The sequence below is a fragment of the Lissotriton vulgaris genome, unplaced genomic scaffold (assembly GCF_964263255.1).
Source record: "Lissotriton vulgaris unplaced genomic scaffold, aLisVul1.2 SCAFFOLD_2870, whole genome shotgun sequence".
Lineage (NCBI taxonomy): Eukaryota > Metazoa > Chordata > Amphibia > Caudata > Salamandridae > Lissotriton > Lissotriton vulgaris.
The window spans coordinates 231,831-248,924 of NW_028244003.1; the positions used below are offsets into that span (position 1 = coordinate 231,831).

The 17,094-nt window shown below is 47.3% G+C and overlaps 1 protein-coding gene across 1 annotated transcript in view; it reads right to left on the reverse strand.

The window, feature by feature from the left end:
• LOC147668181 (putative cation-transporting ATPase 13A4) overlaps positions 1-17,094 on the reverse strand; it is a 197,309-nt gene that overhangs the window by 129,684 nt on the left and 50,531 nt on the right. The window contains exons 3-5 of the mRNA XM_086948722.1: positions 14,245-14,402; positions 11,362-11,550; positions 1,999-2,060 (exon numbers count right to left, since the gene is read on the reverse strand). Of these exons, the coding sequence (XP_086804848.1) occupies positions 1,999-2,060; positions 11,362-11,550; positions 14,245-14,402 (409 nt within the window). The remainder of the gene's footprint in view (positions 1-1,998; positions 2,061-11,361; positions 11,551-14,244; positions 14,403-17,094) is intronic.

The following is a 17,094-nucleotide window of genomic DNA, read 5'->3' on the forward strand; positions in this document are numbered from 1 at the left end:
AGTTACGCGTAGATGTGCAAAAGAAAAATCTGCTGTGCTACGCAAAGCTCTGTAAGCGGCGGAATGTGTTAAATAAAATGCTGTTCACTGTGATTTTCAACGCCAGATGTTTGTCTGCACTGCTCAATCATCGCGAACGGCACCATGCACAGCGCAAGTGGGCGATACTTCATTTCTGCTGTTCGAGTAGATTGTTTACTTGAGCAGCAGCTTTCTCAACGCGAACGAACGGTTTCTCAGGACAGCTGGACCTGTATTACAGGGTGAACTAACGGGTATATGGGTCTGTTTTCTGCACCCCTTCCTGCCCGTCCTAGTTTCACAGCAGTCTGTAGACGCATACCCCCCATAGGGTACCGGGGTGCTTAAAACCGGGTGCATATGCATGGTGCGCCCACGGGGCTCTGTACGTAATACGGCCCCTTTACTTTTGAGATTTGATTTGCTTTCTGCTCGACTGCGTTTGATGATGATGAGCAATAGTTATTAACTGCAAACAGCTAACCTAATAGGTGTCATGGCGCTAGAATCTTCACAGCAATTCTTACTTACAAGCATTTTTCTGTATTAGCTAGAAAAAACAGCTAAAGAGTAACTCTCTTGGACCCGATTGATTTTTATCATGTATCATTTATTCCCACTCAAGTCTTTCAGAACCAAACCAATCTTCAAGGATCTCATACACTCAAATATGGGCCCCAACAAACTACAAGCACATTGGTAAACAACTCAAAAGGATCTATAAAAGTTCAATTTTATTAAAAAAGATTAGAACTGTGACTTCTTATCACATCAGTATTTTTATGTTTTCAGAAATAATCTTTTTAATAAAATTAAATTTTTATAGATCCTTTTGAGTTGTTTACCAGTGTGCTTGTAGTTTGTTGGGGCCCATATTGTGTGTGTATATGAGATCCTTGAAGGTTGGTTTGGTTCTAAAAGACTTGAGTGGAAATGAATGATATGTGGTAAATCCAATCAGGTCCAAGGGAGTTACTCTTTAGCTGTACTTCCTGTACCTTGTCTCTTGGCTAGTGGGGTCACTCCCTTATTCTTACATACCATTAGTTGGAAGAAAGTCAGGTTTTTAGGTTCTTACGAAACTTCACAAAATTCTCCTCTGTCCTGGAAGACTCCAACAGGGAGGGCAACAATTTGAGCCCTAATACAGAGACCGCTCTACCACCTAACTCCAGGTACTGAATCTACGTCCCCTCATTGCACGATACGCGGTATACATAATTTCAGTCGTGTTCCAAAACAAGTGACCAGTTTTATTGTAGGCTCTGTGACACATACACAGCTTCTTGGACAAGCCTCAGAGATGCACCTGGTGTGCCTCAGATCAGTCCCTCCACCCCCTCAGCACAGGGAAAGCCCTGGCAGGCCCTGACAAGTCAGGCAGCTGACACCTAAGGTCCCAACATAGACTTCACACATTGGAAGTTAACCCCGGAAGTGTTGGTTGGCCGGTTCTCGTCCATCAAATCTGTCCTGATGGAGTTTGAGGGGTCTCCTGCTTGGGAATGTCATGTAGTCTGATAAAACTGTCATGCAATCTGCAGTCTTGTTGTGTAAAACTGTAATATGAGTTATTTTTTATAGAACTATTATTTGTCTCAAGGTGGCGGTTGGCGAGAGACGGTCCACTTACAAAGCTGTAGGTGTGCATTAAAACCCAAAGCAAGGAAGAGATTTATGACATCTCTCATCTTTGAGGTGGGCAGCTACACAAAGCCTGCCACACCTTGTTCTATGTCCCCTGTGTTGTTACCCACAGAATGTGATGCTGGAGTGGCCTATGCCAGAGCCCCGGTGCAGCGATGACACCACAAGACGTCAGCAAGATGTGGGTGAGCAGGTCTGGATGTGTAGACTGTTCAATCATTTCTCTTGCTAAGGGCTTTCTCTACTCTAGTGGTCAGACAGTTCAACCTCCTCTGCTGCGAGGGCAGTTATCAACTCTGGACCGATAGACAATGTTGGTAAAAAACATACGTGTTTCCTCCGGAAGGAACGATTCCCCACAAGTCCAGGCCGTCTTCTGTGAGGGTTCCAGTCTAGAAAAAAAAAAACAATGGGGTTATGTACCTCATTCCCATGGTTCTTAATAGGCGTATGCAAAAATAAAATCGAAGACATTGTTAAGCGAACAGACAATATATCACTTTTAGCATTCATCCATTAATATTTATAGTTAATGTTTTATAAACTGCTGAATACCAAGGGATAGTTCATATTCAAATACCATGGATTTAAAAATAGTGAAATGGGACACCTAGAAATAAACTGAACTGCCAAGGAGCCAGAACGTGGTCAGTTGGAGCCAAAACTCAGGCCTCTGGGTTACTTCACTGACACTAGACTAGATCCCTTCCAGAAAACTAATATTTCCACAAGAAAAAACACTTCATCTTGTCCATCCCTAGACCTCAAGCCCCTGATATTTCTGCACTGAATTAGAAATGTAATGTCATTAACCTTTTCGTAGTACCACCATGTTAGGAATGGGAGTCTCTAGTTGGCAGAGGTACGCACCCAGTCCAAGCAGAAACCACAATCCTAGTCAGGGTAAGTCACAACACAACCTAAATTATCCTGGATTCACCCTCCGGTAGCTTGGCACACAGCAGCTAGGCATAACTTAAAAGGTAATGTGTAAAGTATTTGTGCAATAACTTATGCAACAACACAGTATAAACACCACAAAAAGACTCCACACCAGGCTAGAAAAACAGATTATATTCTGAGCAAAACAAGATCAAAATGACAACAATCCAATGTGCAGAAGTTGAGATATTGACTTTGGAAGCAATAAATACAGTCAAGAGCTTGTAAGCAGGTTGTGCTAAAAGGTTACTTTATGTCGTTGTGAGGAGGAGCCTGCTTTCACCCCCATTGCAGACCCCAACCCGGACTCACGAGCCGCTGTGCCAACAACTAAACGGAATCCAGCTGACAGGCAAGGGTTACTTAACCCTGACTCCTCTTCCCCACAGGAACGCCCAGAGGAGGAAAAGAACCAGTGGAAAGAGTCCTCAGGGAATAGAAGGGCGGACCTGTCAGCTGGTGAGAAGCCGGAAGACGCCGCAAGGGAGGAGAGAGGCGAACAGAGAGACCAGACACTAGGAACCTGCGAGAGAACGTGCAGCGGTATTCATTGGGGCGAGAGGAGGACCGACCCCAGGCCTGCACCGTCAACCAGGAAGAGGCGGAAGAAAAGTCTGCAGAGCCCGAGACCTGGTCCGAGGACTGATGGACGACACCTTCACCCCACCATAACTCAGGAGAGTTACAGGTTCGGCGGTACGTGTGAAGGAGTTTGTGGGGCACGGGACACTGGGGGTCTTAGGACTCATTCTTTATTTCGTTTTGGGAAGGGAGGGGAGAACCAAACCACGCCTCATTGTACAGAAAAAGGACTGTTAGGTTAAAAAGGTCCTTAAGACTGCAGGCCCCTGTAGTTGCACCTGGGTAGACTGTTATCTCCCGTCATTTGGCTGACCTAAAGGATCTATTCATAGTAGCTCTATCCTGTGCCCATTATCTCGCTGCCTGAAGTAAGAGGCGAGAGTGTATCTTCCAGACCTTCTTTTTACGCACACCCAGTTTATTTGAATTTTCCAGTAACCCGCACCTAGTGTTTTCCAACCCTAAACCTTGGTGATGGTACTCTTTTTCCCACCTTGAGAACTTTTAGTTTCTGGACATTCAGACTTACCGCCCTTTTTGTCTCTTCTCTTCCATGGTAACCGGGGAATGTTACCACCACTTACCTGGAGGCGCAAAGAGGAAACAATTCTCTTCATCAGAAGAGAATTCACAAAAGCTTACCTGTTTTTGTTGTTTCATTTTTGTCCCATTAATAAAACACGCTGTCATTGATCCACGCAGAAGACCTCCTCGTTTCTTTTTTCCACCTGTTTCTCTCGCAGTCGTGCTGGCCAGACCAAAGGCAAAGTTTAGTTGACCGTGATGGAGCACCAGCCGGCTATGAGACCCACGCAGCCCCTGGTGAAAAAAGTACCTTTACTGATTGCAAGCAACAAGATGTGTCGATCTTCTCTACGCAGTGTGGATGATGCATCGGTTCCGATGCAATCAGGTCAATGCTTTGAAGTCGAGCCTTGTAGTTTGGTCCTGCGTCGCCATCCAGCCGTGCAGGGATGTTATTGGATCGACACTGCATCGCAGTCAAAGGGCACTGCATCAATTCCAAACGGAGCAACGGTGACAATGCACAAATTTTGAGCAAAACAGCTGCAGAACCCACTTCTAAGGCGCAGAACTGGAGAGGGCTCCTCAGCCAAGGGTAGGACTCTGAGATGGCAGAGTCATCAGCACCAGCAGAACTGCAAGAAGTCTTTTCATGTTCCTGATACTTCAGAAGACAGGAGGCAAGCCAGCAAGCCCTTGGGGATCACCTGGGGGCAAGGCAGAGTCCGGCTCTGCTTCAGCAGAGTCAGAGAGCGGCAGGCATCAGAGCAGCAAGCAGAAAAGCAGGCCTTCCAGAAAAGCAGTCCAGTTGAGTCTTTTTTGCAGCACAGCAGTTCTTCTGACAGAGGACAAGTTCAAGATCAAGAAGTGTCTGATCAGCGGGGTCAGGAACCGAGTAGCCATACCCAGAAAGCTTTTGCAGTGGCAATGACATCAAAGGCTCTCCTCTGAGGTTCACACAGTTCCTTTCAGCTGAGTCCTGTCTGTCAGGATAACATGGGATGAGCGGGGGGGTGTTTAAATGAGTGCTTTGTGTGTGGACAAGACACTATCGATTGAAATGTGTGAGACCCTCCCATTCCTCCCTGCCCAGAAAGACCCATCAGAATGTAGATGAATGCTCACAGTGCAGATGAGCCTCTCCTTCTTGTGTTCGTGGCGGTCTAGAGGGAATGCACAAAGTGTAGCTGTCACCTAACCCAGACGTGTATTGGAGACACAGAAGAGCTAAGTGCAGAGAAATGTCCACTCTCTAAAAGTGGTATTTCTAAACCAGTAATGTTAAATCCAACGTCATCAGTAAAGAGGATTTATCAAGACCATTCCAAACATATGAAACAAGAAAAAGCTATTCCTCTCTGATCGGGTGTTACAGTGCAAAAGTGTAGTGAGGAATTCCCAATGTTAGGCTATGAGAAGGGTAGGCGACACAGTAGTGAAAAACTGAATAAGCTGTTTGTCACTACCAGGACATGTAAAACTTAAAAGTACATGTGCTACCTTTTAGTTACATTGCACCATGCACTCTGTGTTACCAACGACCTTCCTTAGGAGTGACATATATGCAATAAAAGGGGAGTTTAAAACTTAGCCAGTTGTTTTAAACGCCAAGTCGAAGTGGTAGTAAACTGCACACACAGGCCCTGCAATGGCAGACCTGAGACAGGTTTGAAAGGCTACTGGTGTGGGTGGCACAATCAGTGCTGCAGGTCAACTAGTAGCATCTAATTAGTAGACCCTGGGTACATGGTATACAACTGTACAATAGATTTACAGGCAAATAATTAAATATACCAAACATGTATAGGTCAATCATAGCATGTTTAAGGGAGAGAGCACATACACTTTAGAACCAGTTAGCAGTGGTAAAGTGCTCAGAATCCTAAAACCAGCAGCACTGATCTCTTGCTAATATCATGAATATGAACACGCTCAGGAAGAAAAAATAGTCGCAAGGTAATAATGGAACATATTGACAAAAGGGAACGAGTGAACTAACTTACTGAGCAGACACTGGCTACAGCACCACAGATGACAATCCTTAACTTATCATAGGAGACAAGGGTGAGAGTACCACAGACCTGGATCATTACCTGATGGAAGTATAAAGGGGGAGGGTGCCTCAGACGTTGAATCTTTCCATATTGGAGTAGACAAGTTTAAGTGCGCCACAGACCTCAGTCCTTACCGCATCGAAGGTTATGATGAGGGTGTCACATACCTCGGTCCCTACTGTATCAAAGCTTATGATGAGGGGGCCACAGAGTTCGGTCCTTACCTTGACAAAGCTTATGAGGGTTCCACAGACCTCGGTCCTTACCTTATCGAAGCTTATGAGGGTTCCACAGACCTCGGGCCTTACCTTACCGAGCTTATTATGAGGGTGCCACGGATCTCAGTCCCTACCTTATCGAAGCTTATGATGAGGGTGCCACAGACCTCGGTCCTTACCTTATCGAGCTTATTATGACGGGTGCCACAGATCTTGGTCCCTACCTTATTGAGCTTATGATGAGGGGGCCACAGACCTCGGTTCCTACCTTATCGAGCTTATGATGAGGGGGCCACAAACCTCGGTCCCTACCTTTTTTTTTAACTCTTTTTATTAGCAGAGTACATAAGAACGTTAAATTGTATTTTAGCATAATCACATAACTTGTATTTCTGTACGTTCACATATCCATAGCAAGTATCGCAGGAGCATTTAACATTTTCTATTTTGTTGCCATACAACCCAATTATGTACAGTCTAACTCCCCCCATCCTTGTCCTCCCTCTCCCCGCACTCAGATAATTACTTTCGATATGCGTGTTACATGGATATAACTAGCACAATGGAATCACCTAGTTCAATTCACCACGTATCTTACGGGGACGATGTATAGTATAATAATTCTATTAGTTTCTGTTTGTGCATCTAGACCCATTGTTCCCGGCGAGGCGTGTATAGATGTTTCCTCTTCCCTCCTAGTTGATTAACTAGTGTATAGATTCCAGCCACCTAGAGGGGTTCGTATTAGTTCCTGGCATGTCTCTCTGAATCTCAATCAATGGACAATTCTGAATCCGACTCAGGGTACCCACCAGCCTCGAAAGCCCCAAGCGTAGTATTCCATTCAAGGGAGGATAGGGTCTTCCTTAGTCCTCTACGCTCCTCGCGCTGTAGTGTCTCCCCCTCTGCTTTCCCTCAACGCAGCACCTCTGCCCTTCACACTTCTGGGTTTGGCGGTCTGGCCGACTTCCAGCGCATTGTTATTGTGCGTTTCGCAAGCAGTAGGGCCAGGTCTGTAAATCGGGTGGAGACACTTTTTTTACGCTCCGTAGGTCCAAGCCCTAATACAGAATAAGCCATAGTGGCATATGGCTTGGAAGGTGCCCGTTCCCATGAGGTATTGCATTGTCAGTAGCGGATTCGTGGGAGGTTCCTCACCAGTTGGCGCCCACGTTCTGGCTATGTACCCACGCACCCGGGCATGTAAGAGGAACGTTCCTCCTGGGGTATGATGAGTTTCCCGGAAGTCTTCAAATGACATAACTTGGCCATCTGCAAAATCGATCCCCCACCTGTGTAACCCCCGTTTCCTGCCAAGCATTGAGTGTTTGGTTCGATAGCAATTCCGTCCCCAATGGGACTCCCCGAAGTGGTTTCGTGGGGGCATATGAGGACGCAGGGGACGTGTATTTCACCGCCTTCCTCCAATATGTAATCGTGAGTCGAAGTAGGGGAGGCGTGTGCCCGGGGACCTCTGATCCCGGTAGTAACAGGGCATGAATGGATCCCTTTGACCAGTCCGTCTCTGACACGTCAATTTCATGTAGGTTGCGGCCTGCCAACCAGTATGCCAGCCATTGCAATTGGCAGGCATAGTTATATGCCCGAAAGTCCGGTACACCCATTCCGCCTGTTGCAGTGGTAAGTTGCAATTTGGACAGGCTAATGCGTCTCCGTCCCGACCCCCATATCAGTTCTGTCAATATTGTGTTCAGTTTCTGGAACATAGCAGCTGGGATCACAAACGGCAATCCCGTAAAATAGTAAATTAGCTGTGGCAGAACTACCATCTTAGAGATGGCTATTCTGCCTGCCACCGACAATGGTAGCGCGTTCCAGAATTTAACCTGCGATTTCAGTGTTGCAGTTGCCCGGCCCAGGTTGCCTTCAATCATGTCCCCGGCTCCCCTGTACACTTGTATCCCTAGGTATCGGAAGGTTGTCTCCGCTACCTGGAAAGTGTGTGGTGTGAATGACAGTGGGGTATTTGCTCCTGTGGTGCCAAAGTGGAATCCATAGGATTTAGGTTCACTAAAATAGTGAGGCCGGACAATGTACGGAATTCCTCAAAAATACTAGGGATAGGGTCCAGATCACCCCTCAGATCCCGTAAATATAGAATAATATCATCTGCGTAGGCTGAGACCACATGTACTGTTCCGGCTCTCTGTATGCCCCGGTGATGCGCCAATGTGCGAAGTTTACAGAGCAATGGCTCAAGTGCCAGGATAAATAGGAGCGGGGACAGGCGGCATCCCTGTCTAGTTCCTTTCGCTATAGCTAGTTATTCCGAGATGCACTTGTTCGTGCGCACCCGGGCCGTCGGATGGGTGTACAACAATTTGACCCAGGCCACATACTCTGGTGGTATTCCGAATTTCGCAAACGTTGCGAACATGAAGTCCCACCTGAGTGAGTCAAATGCTTGTTTTAAATCTAGGGAAATACACCCTTCCGTCCTTTCGTGTGATTGGTCGCACAAAATTAGTTGGCTGAGTCGTCGCAAATTCATAGCCGTACTTCTGCCCGGTACAAAACCGCACTGATCAGAATCAGAGTGTATGAGTTGTGGGATGTATTGAGCCAGCCTCGTCACCAATATCTTACTCAATATTATAAAATCCGTATTTAGTAAGGATAGGGGCCTGTAGTTGGCCAAGTGCATCCCATCCCTGCCCGGTGTCAGTAGCGAGACTATTAAAGCCTGTAGGGACCTCTGTGGTAGAGTGTGGGTACGTAGCGCTTCCTGGTATACTATGTGAAGGCGTGGGGCAAGCAGGTCAATATAGGTCCCGTAGAACTCGGCCGGGAGGCCGTCCATTCCGGGGGCTTTATTCCGCGGGAGTGAGCAAATGGCTTGTCGTACTTCAGCAAGTGTAAGAGATCGTGCTAGTTCCTCCCCCGGTCTGTCCTCTAGGCGCGGTAGATCGAGTCCTGCCATAAACTCCTCAAATGCTGTTTCTGAGAAGTGATGGTGCGGGCCATATAGCGCTTCATAATAGTCCCTGAAGGCCGTGTTAATGGTAGTTTGTGTCGTGGCTTGAGACCCCTTGTGATCGGTAACCTCTAGTATAGGCATGTGTGGTGGGACATCTTTCACTATACGCGCCAGTATGGGCCCTGATCTGTACGCTTGTGTGTGCTGTTTGCATGTGTATTCTCTGTATACCAGCACCCGCAGTTCCTCTAAAAGTTCAGCGTGCTGCATGTTCGCCTCCTGTAGTGGCGTGAATGGTAGGTTCGTGCCAGCAGCTTCATTTTCCTACATGGCCAGGCGGCCTTCCACCTCCTGGAGTCTCTCTACTACATTCCGTCTCATACCCACACGTGTTCCCATTGCCTCCCGTCTTATTGACACCTTAAAGGCATACCATTCTACCTGCCGAGAGCTAGCAGTATTCGCATTCACTGTGAAATAACTTGTAATTGCCTCTGCAATGGATGTTTTGAATACATTGTCCTCAAGTAGTTCCGTGACGAGGCGCTATGTCGGTATAGGCATCGGGACTCTACCCCATTGTATTGTGACTTCTACTGGGTTGTGATCGGAAAGAGTTTTCCCCATTTGTTCCGCTATGATAACTGCTTCCAGCAATGAATTGGCACAGAAAACCCGGTCTATCCTGGAGTGTAGTTTGTGGGGCGGGGAGTAAAAGGTGTATTCCCTGACCAATAAATGTTTACAGCGCCATGCGTTAGCTTATTTACCCTCTGCCCATTGCGCTAGTGCGTCCGCCTGTCTCCTGCTTTCAGTGGCCTGTAGAGGTGGGTGCGACCTATCTAATGTTAAATCCAATACTGCATTAAAATCCCCGCCTATAATCCATTGATATTCTACCCAGTCTGCTAGTACACCATTAATGTTAGTCAAGAAATCTGATTGGCCTGAGTTCGGCGCATATACACCTCCTATGACAATGGGGAGGCCATCTAGCAAGCCACGGACAAATACATATCTATCCTCCAAATCTATTCTTTTCTCCACCAACTTAAAGGGCACCGAGTTCCTGAGCCATATAGCCGTCCCCCTAGAGAACACAGAATAGGAGGTGGCAAAGAGCTGTCCTTTCCATTTCTTTTGTAATTTTACGCTCTCCACACTGTTCAAATGTGTTTCTTGGAGGCAGGCTACCATCACCCTTCTCCGGATAAGTTGAGCCAAGAGTCTATGTCTCTTGTGTATAGACCCCATACCCCGTACATTCCAGGTGCACATTTTATAGTTATTAGGGGTCCCCATCATTGTCCGTGGAGGTCATGCCCAACAGGCACCGTGCTAGTAGGGCCATGTGTAGGATATGCATATTACTGAGTGCCACCTTAACTTGTAACCCCTTAACTTCAAGGTCCCCAAGTAAAAACCCCCGAGGTCCAAACAGTTCTGCCCAACGTGGGCAAGAGTTAAACCGAAACATGTCTATTCGTTGGGGGGGTGGGGATCCACGTACACTTGCCCAAGGCCTGTTGATGTAACTACAGCTTGCCCCACGCTAGTGTTTTCTCGAATCCCCGCCAACCCACTTCTGTCCTTGCACGAGTCTCATACATTACCGACCGGAGTATTCCATGGATACACTCTTTGGAAAATAGTTGCAGGCTGTCTGCGGAGCCAGACACCTCTGTCTGCGTACCTGCCACAGACCTCGGTCCCTACATTATCGAGCTTATGATGAGGGGGCCACAGACCTCGGTCCCTACCTTATCGAGCTTATGATGAGGGTGACACAGACCTCGGTCCTTACCTTATTGAGCTTATGATGAGGGTGCCACAGACCTCGGTCCTCACCTTATCGAAGTTTATGATGAGGGTGTCACAGACCTGGATCCTTACCTTATCAACACTTATGATGAGGGTGCCACAGACCTCAGTCATTATGTTATCGAAGCTTATGATGAGGGGGCCACAGACCTCGGTCCCTACCTGATCGTGCTTATGATGAGGGTGACACAGACCTCGGTCCTCACCGTATCGAAGTTTATGATGAGGGTGTCACAGACCTCAGTCCTTACCTTATCGAAGCTTATGATGAGGGTGCCACAGACCTCGGTCCTTACCATATGGAAGCTTATGATGAGGGGGCCACAGACCTCAGTCATTATGTTATCGAAGCTTATGATGAGGGGGCCACAAACCTCGGTCCCTACCTTATCAAGCTTATGATGAGGGTGCCACAGACCTGGGTCCCTACTGTATCGAAGCTTATTATGAGGGTGCCACAGACCTGGGTCCCTACTGTATCGAAGCTTATTATGAGGGTGCCACAGACCTTGGTCCCTACCGTATCGAAGCTTATGATGAGGGTGGCACATACTTTGATCCTTTCCACAATGATGCAGACAAGGTTGAGTGTGCCACAGACCTCTGCCCTTACCTTATCGAAACAGACCACATTGAGGGTGCCACAGATGTTTATCCGAGCCGGGCTGATGCAGAAGATGCCCTTCTTCGCCAGCCTTTTCTGGGCAAAGATGATGCCCACAGTAAGAGCTGCAGGGAGAGCTGGGGGCACGGCGATCGTGATGACATCCAGTGCCTTCTTCACCACCTCGCCGGCTGATTCCTAGTGAAAAACGAAAGCAGAAAACCTATAAGAGCCCATATACAAGATCCTATTATTAGGTTTTCATAAGAACCGGTTTTTGATACTTTACGTCTGATTCCCAAAAACTCTAAAGAGGAAAATCCAAACTTGACACCTAAAAGCTCAGGCGTTGGTTTGTGTACATTTGCAACTGCCACTGAAGTCCAAAGTCCTCCAAGAGTTTTTCTGGGGGGCTTGCCCCATATATAACCATGTACATTTTAATGCCAGGAATAAATAAAAATGCATTTCAAGGGTAGTGGGTTTTGTTTCTCCACTGTAAAATAACGTGCCCCATTTATAATGCCCCTTGAATTACACCCCCCTCCCCCTGGTTTTGAATGTGGCTTTCTCAGGACCTCGGGTCAAATCCATGTGACAGTGTCACCTTCACATTGAAGTAGAGAACCACAAATTAACACCACCTTCACAATGTATGAAAGGAGCACAAGTCAATATCACCTTCACAATGTAGGAGAGGAGCACGCGTCAATATCACCTTCACAATGTAGGAGAGGAGCACACGTTAATATCACCATCACAATGTAGGAGAGGAGCACACGTTAATATCACCTTCACAATGTAGGAGAGGAGCACACGTTAATATCACCATCACAATGTAGGAGAGGAGCACACGTTAATATCACCATCACAATGTAGGAGAGGAGCACACATTAATATCGCCTTCACAATGTAGGAGAGGAGCACACATTAATAAAACCATCACAATGTAGGAGAGGAGCACACATTAATATCGCCTTCACAATGTAGGAGAGGAGCACACATTAATAAAACCATCACAATGTAGGAGAGGAGCACACGTTAATATCACCATCACAATGTGGGAGAGGAGCACAAGTCAATATCACCTTCACAATGTAGGAGAGGAGCGCACGTCAATATCACCTTCACAATGTAGGAGAGGACCACACGTTAATATCACCTTCACAATGCAGGAGAGGAGCACACATTAATATCACCATCACAATGTAGGAGAGGAGTACACGTTGATATCACCATCACAATGTAGGAGAGGAGCACACGTTAATGTCACCTTCACATTGTAGGAGAGGCGCACACGTTAATATCAACTTCACAATGTAGGAGAGGAGCACACATTAATATCACCTTCACAATGTAGGAGAGGAGCACACGTTAATATCACCATCACAATGTAGTAGAGGAGCACACGTTAATATCACCATCACAATGTAGTAGAGGAGCACACGTTAATATCACCATCACAATGTAGTAGAGGAGCAAACATTTATATCACCATCACAATGTAGGAGAGGAGCACGCGTTAATATCACCATCACAATGTGGGAGAGGAGCACACATTAATATCACCATCACAATGTAGGAGAGGAGCACACGTTAATATCACCATCACAATGTGGGAGAGGAGCACACGTTAATATCACCATCACAATGTGGGAGAGGAGCACACGTTAATATCACCATCACAATGTAGGAGAGGAGCACACATTAATATCACCTTCACAATGTAGGAGAGGAGCACACATTAATATCACCTTCACAATGTGGGAGAGGAGCACACGTTAATATCACTTTCACAATGTAGGAGAGGAGCACACATTAATATCACCTTCACAATGTAGGAGAGGAGCACACGTTAATGTCACCTTCACAATGTAGGAGAGGAGCACACGTTAATGTCACCTTCACAATGTAGGAGAGGAGCACACGTTAATGTCACCTTCACAATGTAGGAGAGGAGCACACGTTAATATCACCTTTACAGTGTAGGAGGGGACAACACTTTACTATCACCTTCAGTGTATAGGTCAGGACTACACACTATCACCTTCACATGCTAGGGTTGGGGTTCACAACTTAATATTGTAGGTGAGGGGCCCATAGCTAGTAGCACCTTCACAGTGTGCGCGAGGGGCTCTCAACTAGCAATACCGTCACAGAGTGGGTGAGGAACTCATTAATAACGGTTTCAGGTTAGGTGAGGCTCAGTTTAATCGCACCTCCACATGGTAGGTTTGGGGTTCATTTTAGTATCAATTTCACATGATAGGGGAGGAGTATACTTCATAACACCTTCACATGGTCAGAGTAGAGCTCACAGCAGTAGGACCTACAGAGTGCTGAGGGGCTCTCAACAGTAACACCTTCCGAGGACTGACTGAAGCCCTCTGAGGGAGTCCTCCCAGTCCATGCAACGTAGACATAAGGAGCAGGCAAGTTAGGAGGAGAACTCCAGCCACAGACCTATATCCCAGTCCAACCCCTTAGTACTCTCATCACAATTGAACCACAACTTTCACCCATGAACCAAACTGAGAGGGAAGAAACCAAACTTCGTATGGTGGGGAGACAAGGGGAAACTACCACCGACGATGCAACAGGTGAAAAGTAAGGTTGAATAAACCACTCACTCACATCATTAACAATTTAAGGGTAGATGAGGGTCTCAGAATAATAACACCTTCACGTGGTAGGTTTGGGGTTCACTTTATGAACAACTTCACATGGTAGGTGAGGAGCTCACAGTGGTAACACCTGCTCAGGGTTCCCAGAAGCCCTCACATTATTAACAGGGTCCAGGTATATGAGGGTCTCACATTAGGAGTTGCTTGAGTGTGGTTATAGGGCCCATGCACCAAGGCCTTGTAGCGCTTTACAAGCCACTATACTTACTCCGCTTGTGGAGAACACGATCACCGCGTAGACCATGCCGACGGCTGCGGCAGCGATGAGGCACAGGAGGAACCGCAGCGCGTCTTGGTATAGCTTGAAGTTCATGGGTTTGGGGTACAGGATGGAGCGCACGAGGTCACCCTTTGCTGTGTTGAAACCTGCAGTGGAGGAACAAATTCAGAATAAAGGTGCTGATGCGTAAGCACAATCATAATGTTTATATCACTTTTACTGTCATTATTATGAATATTAGTGCAATGACATTTGTACAGCACGTTGTTTACCTCCGAGGGGGAGTTTTGCCACCTGCTCCAAGAACCAGCAGAGGACTTGGAAGAGTTACCTTTTTGAGTATTACACGAAAGAGGATACCAGAGTGCAGGACCCAGGACAACGGACGCCTGTATGCGCTTGGCCATGATCCGTGGCAAAGGCGGCTCCAGAGTGCAGGACCCAGGACAACGGACGCCTGTATGCGCTTGGCCATGATCCATGGGGATGTGTAGTATCCTACATTGGTAGTGTTATGTATGGTTCTCCTTGGTGTCATGATGTTCCTCGTAAAGTTGGGACTAAGAGAGGCAGAGCAGCTGACAGGCAGCTCCTGGTGGGGCTCTGAACTACAACATATCTACATGTTGTCTTGTACCTTACTCCTGGTTATCTTCATGAAATAAAGACTTCATGGTTTACATCCTTCCTGCGGGGACCTTCTTCACTACAGGAAGGTGGCTCTACAGTGTGGTACCCACGGCAAGGAACGCCTGTATGGACCTGGCCATGATCCATGGGGAAGGCGGTTTCAGAGCATGGGAGCCAGGACAATGAACGCCTGTATGCGCTTGGCCATGATCCATGGGGAAGGTGGCTCCACAGTGTGGGAGCTAGGACAACGAACATTTGCATGCGCTTATCCACAGTCCGTGGGGAAGGCAGTTTCCAAGCATGGAAGCCCAGACAACGAACGCATGTATGTGCTTGGTGTTTATCCATGGGGATGGTGGTGCCAGAGTATGGGAGCCAGGACAACGAACGCCTGTATGCACTTGGCCATGAGCCATGGGGAAGGTGGTTCCCTAGTGCAGAAGCCACGACAACGAACGCCTGTACGTGCTTGGCCATGATCCATGGCAAAGGCGGCTCCAGAGTGCGGGGGCCAGGACAACGAACGCATCTATGCAATTGGCCTTGAGCCATGGGGAAGGTGGTTCCCTAGTGCGGGAGCCAGGACAACGAACCCCTGTACGTTCTTGGCCATGATCCGTGGCAAAGGCGGCTCCAGGGTGCGGGAGCCAGGACAACGAATGGCTGTATGCGCTTGGCCATATTTCATGGGGAAGGCGGTTCCACAGTGCGGGAGCCAGGACAACGCGCACATGTATGTGTTTGGCCATGAGCCAAGGGGAAGGCAGTTCCATAGTGCAGGAGCCAGGACAAGGCACGCCTGCATGCTCTTGTCCAGGGTCCATGAAGAAGGGGGCTCCACAGTGCAGGAGTCAGGACAACGAACGCCTGTATGCATTTGGCCATGAGCCATGGGGAAGGTGGTTCCCTAGTATGGGAGCCAGGACAAAGAACGCCTGTACGTGCTTGGCCATGATCTGTGGCAAAGGCGGCTCCAGAGTGCGGGAGCCAGGACAACGAACGCCTGTATGTGCTTGCCCATGATCTTTGGGAAAGGCAGTGCCAGAGTATGGAAACCAGGACTACGAACGTGTAGTAACCACGCTTCGCTGGTATGATGTAAACCAAGTAGGTTTATTCAGAAGTAAATTAACAGGTGGTAAAAGTCTTGTAGATGGTAATTCACAGGTAACTCACAGCCCCACCAGGAGCAGCCTGCTGCCACACTTCATCCAGTCACCCAGGCATTCTAGTGAAGGTCCCCTCACCAACATTCCATACAGAGTAGACACACACAGGCTGAGCAGCTAGAGAGAGGAAACATAGGGAAAGAAACATCACGTGAGAATACTACATACCTCTTCCCTAATGAACAGAAGAAAGAGCGAATGCATAACTATGAACATGCAATTAACTATAAGCATAAATGTACATTATCCATAAATAGTCCCCACCCAAAATGAAGAGAACATCATGAAGAGGAAATGAACAATTTAAAACAGAGTCAAAAGCCCAGACCCAGGGATGACAGGAACACCGCACCTCGAGAGGAAAAGGAACCCAAGACAGGACGGAAAGATGGCTCCTGAATACAATATAACCATCCCCCTTCTCAAATGCATAAAATAAATATAGATGAAAATTTAATGTTGAATAATGTGACAGAAACCCCCAAATCCTGCCCCCACCATTAACAAGGGACAACCGTTTATGTTTTCTGTAAGGAGAATCAAATCATGTGAACAAAAGGGGCTAAAAACCTAATGTCCTGCCCCAAACTAAAATAAGGGACACCAATGCAATGTGATGTGTACTCCCGTGTAGGAAGACAAGTAATGTGAACAAAGGGGCTAAAACCCTTAGTCCTGCCCCAAACTATTCACTAAGGGACAACAAAAATGTAAAGTGCTCTCCATGTGGGGAGGCACGTAGGGAATATAACCCTGCATCAATCTTTCGTGAAATGTAAAGTGCTCTCCATGTGGGGAGGCACGTAGGGAATATAACCCTGCATCAATCTTTCGTGAAATGTAAAGTGCTCTCCATGTGGGGAGGCACGTAGGGAATATAACCCTGCATCAATCTTTCGTGAAATGTAAAGTGCTCTCCATGTGGGGAGGCACATAGGAGGCACATAGGGAATAAAACCCTGCAACAATCTATCGGGGAACACTTAACCCGTGTAAGAGTTAACCCCTGTGTAGGGGCTATGAAACATGCAGTAAA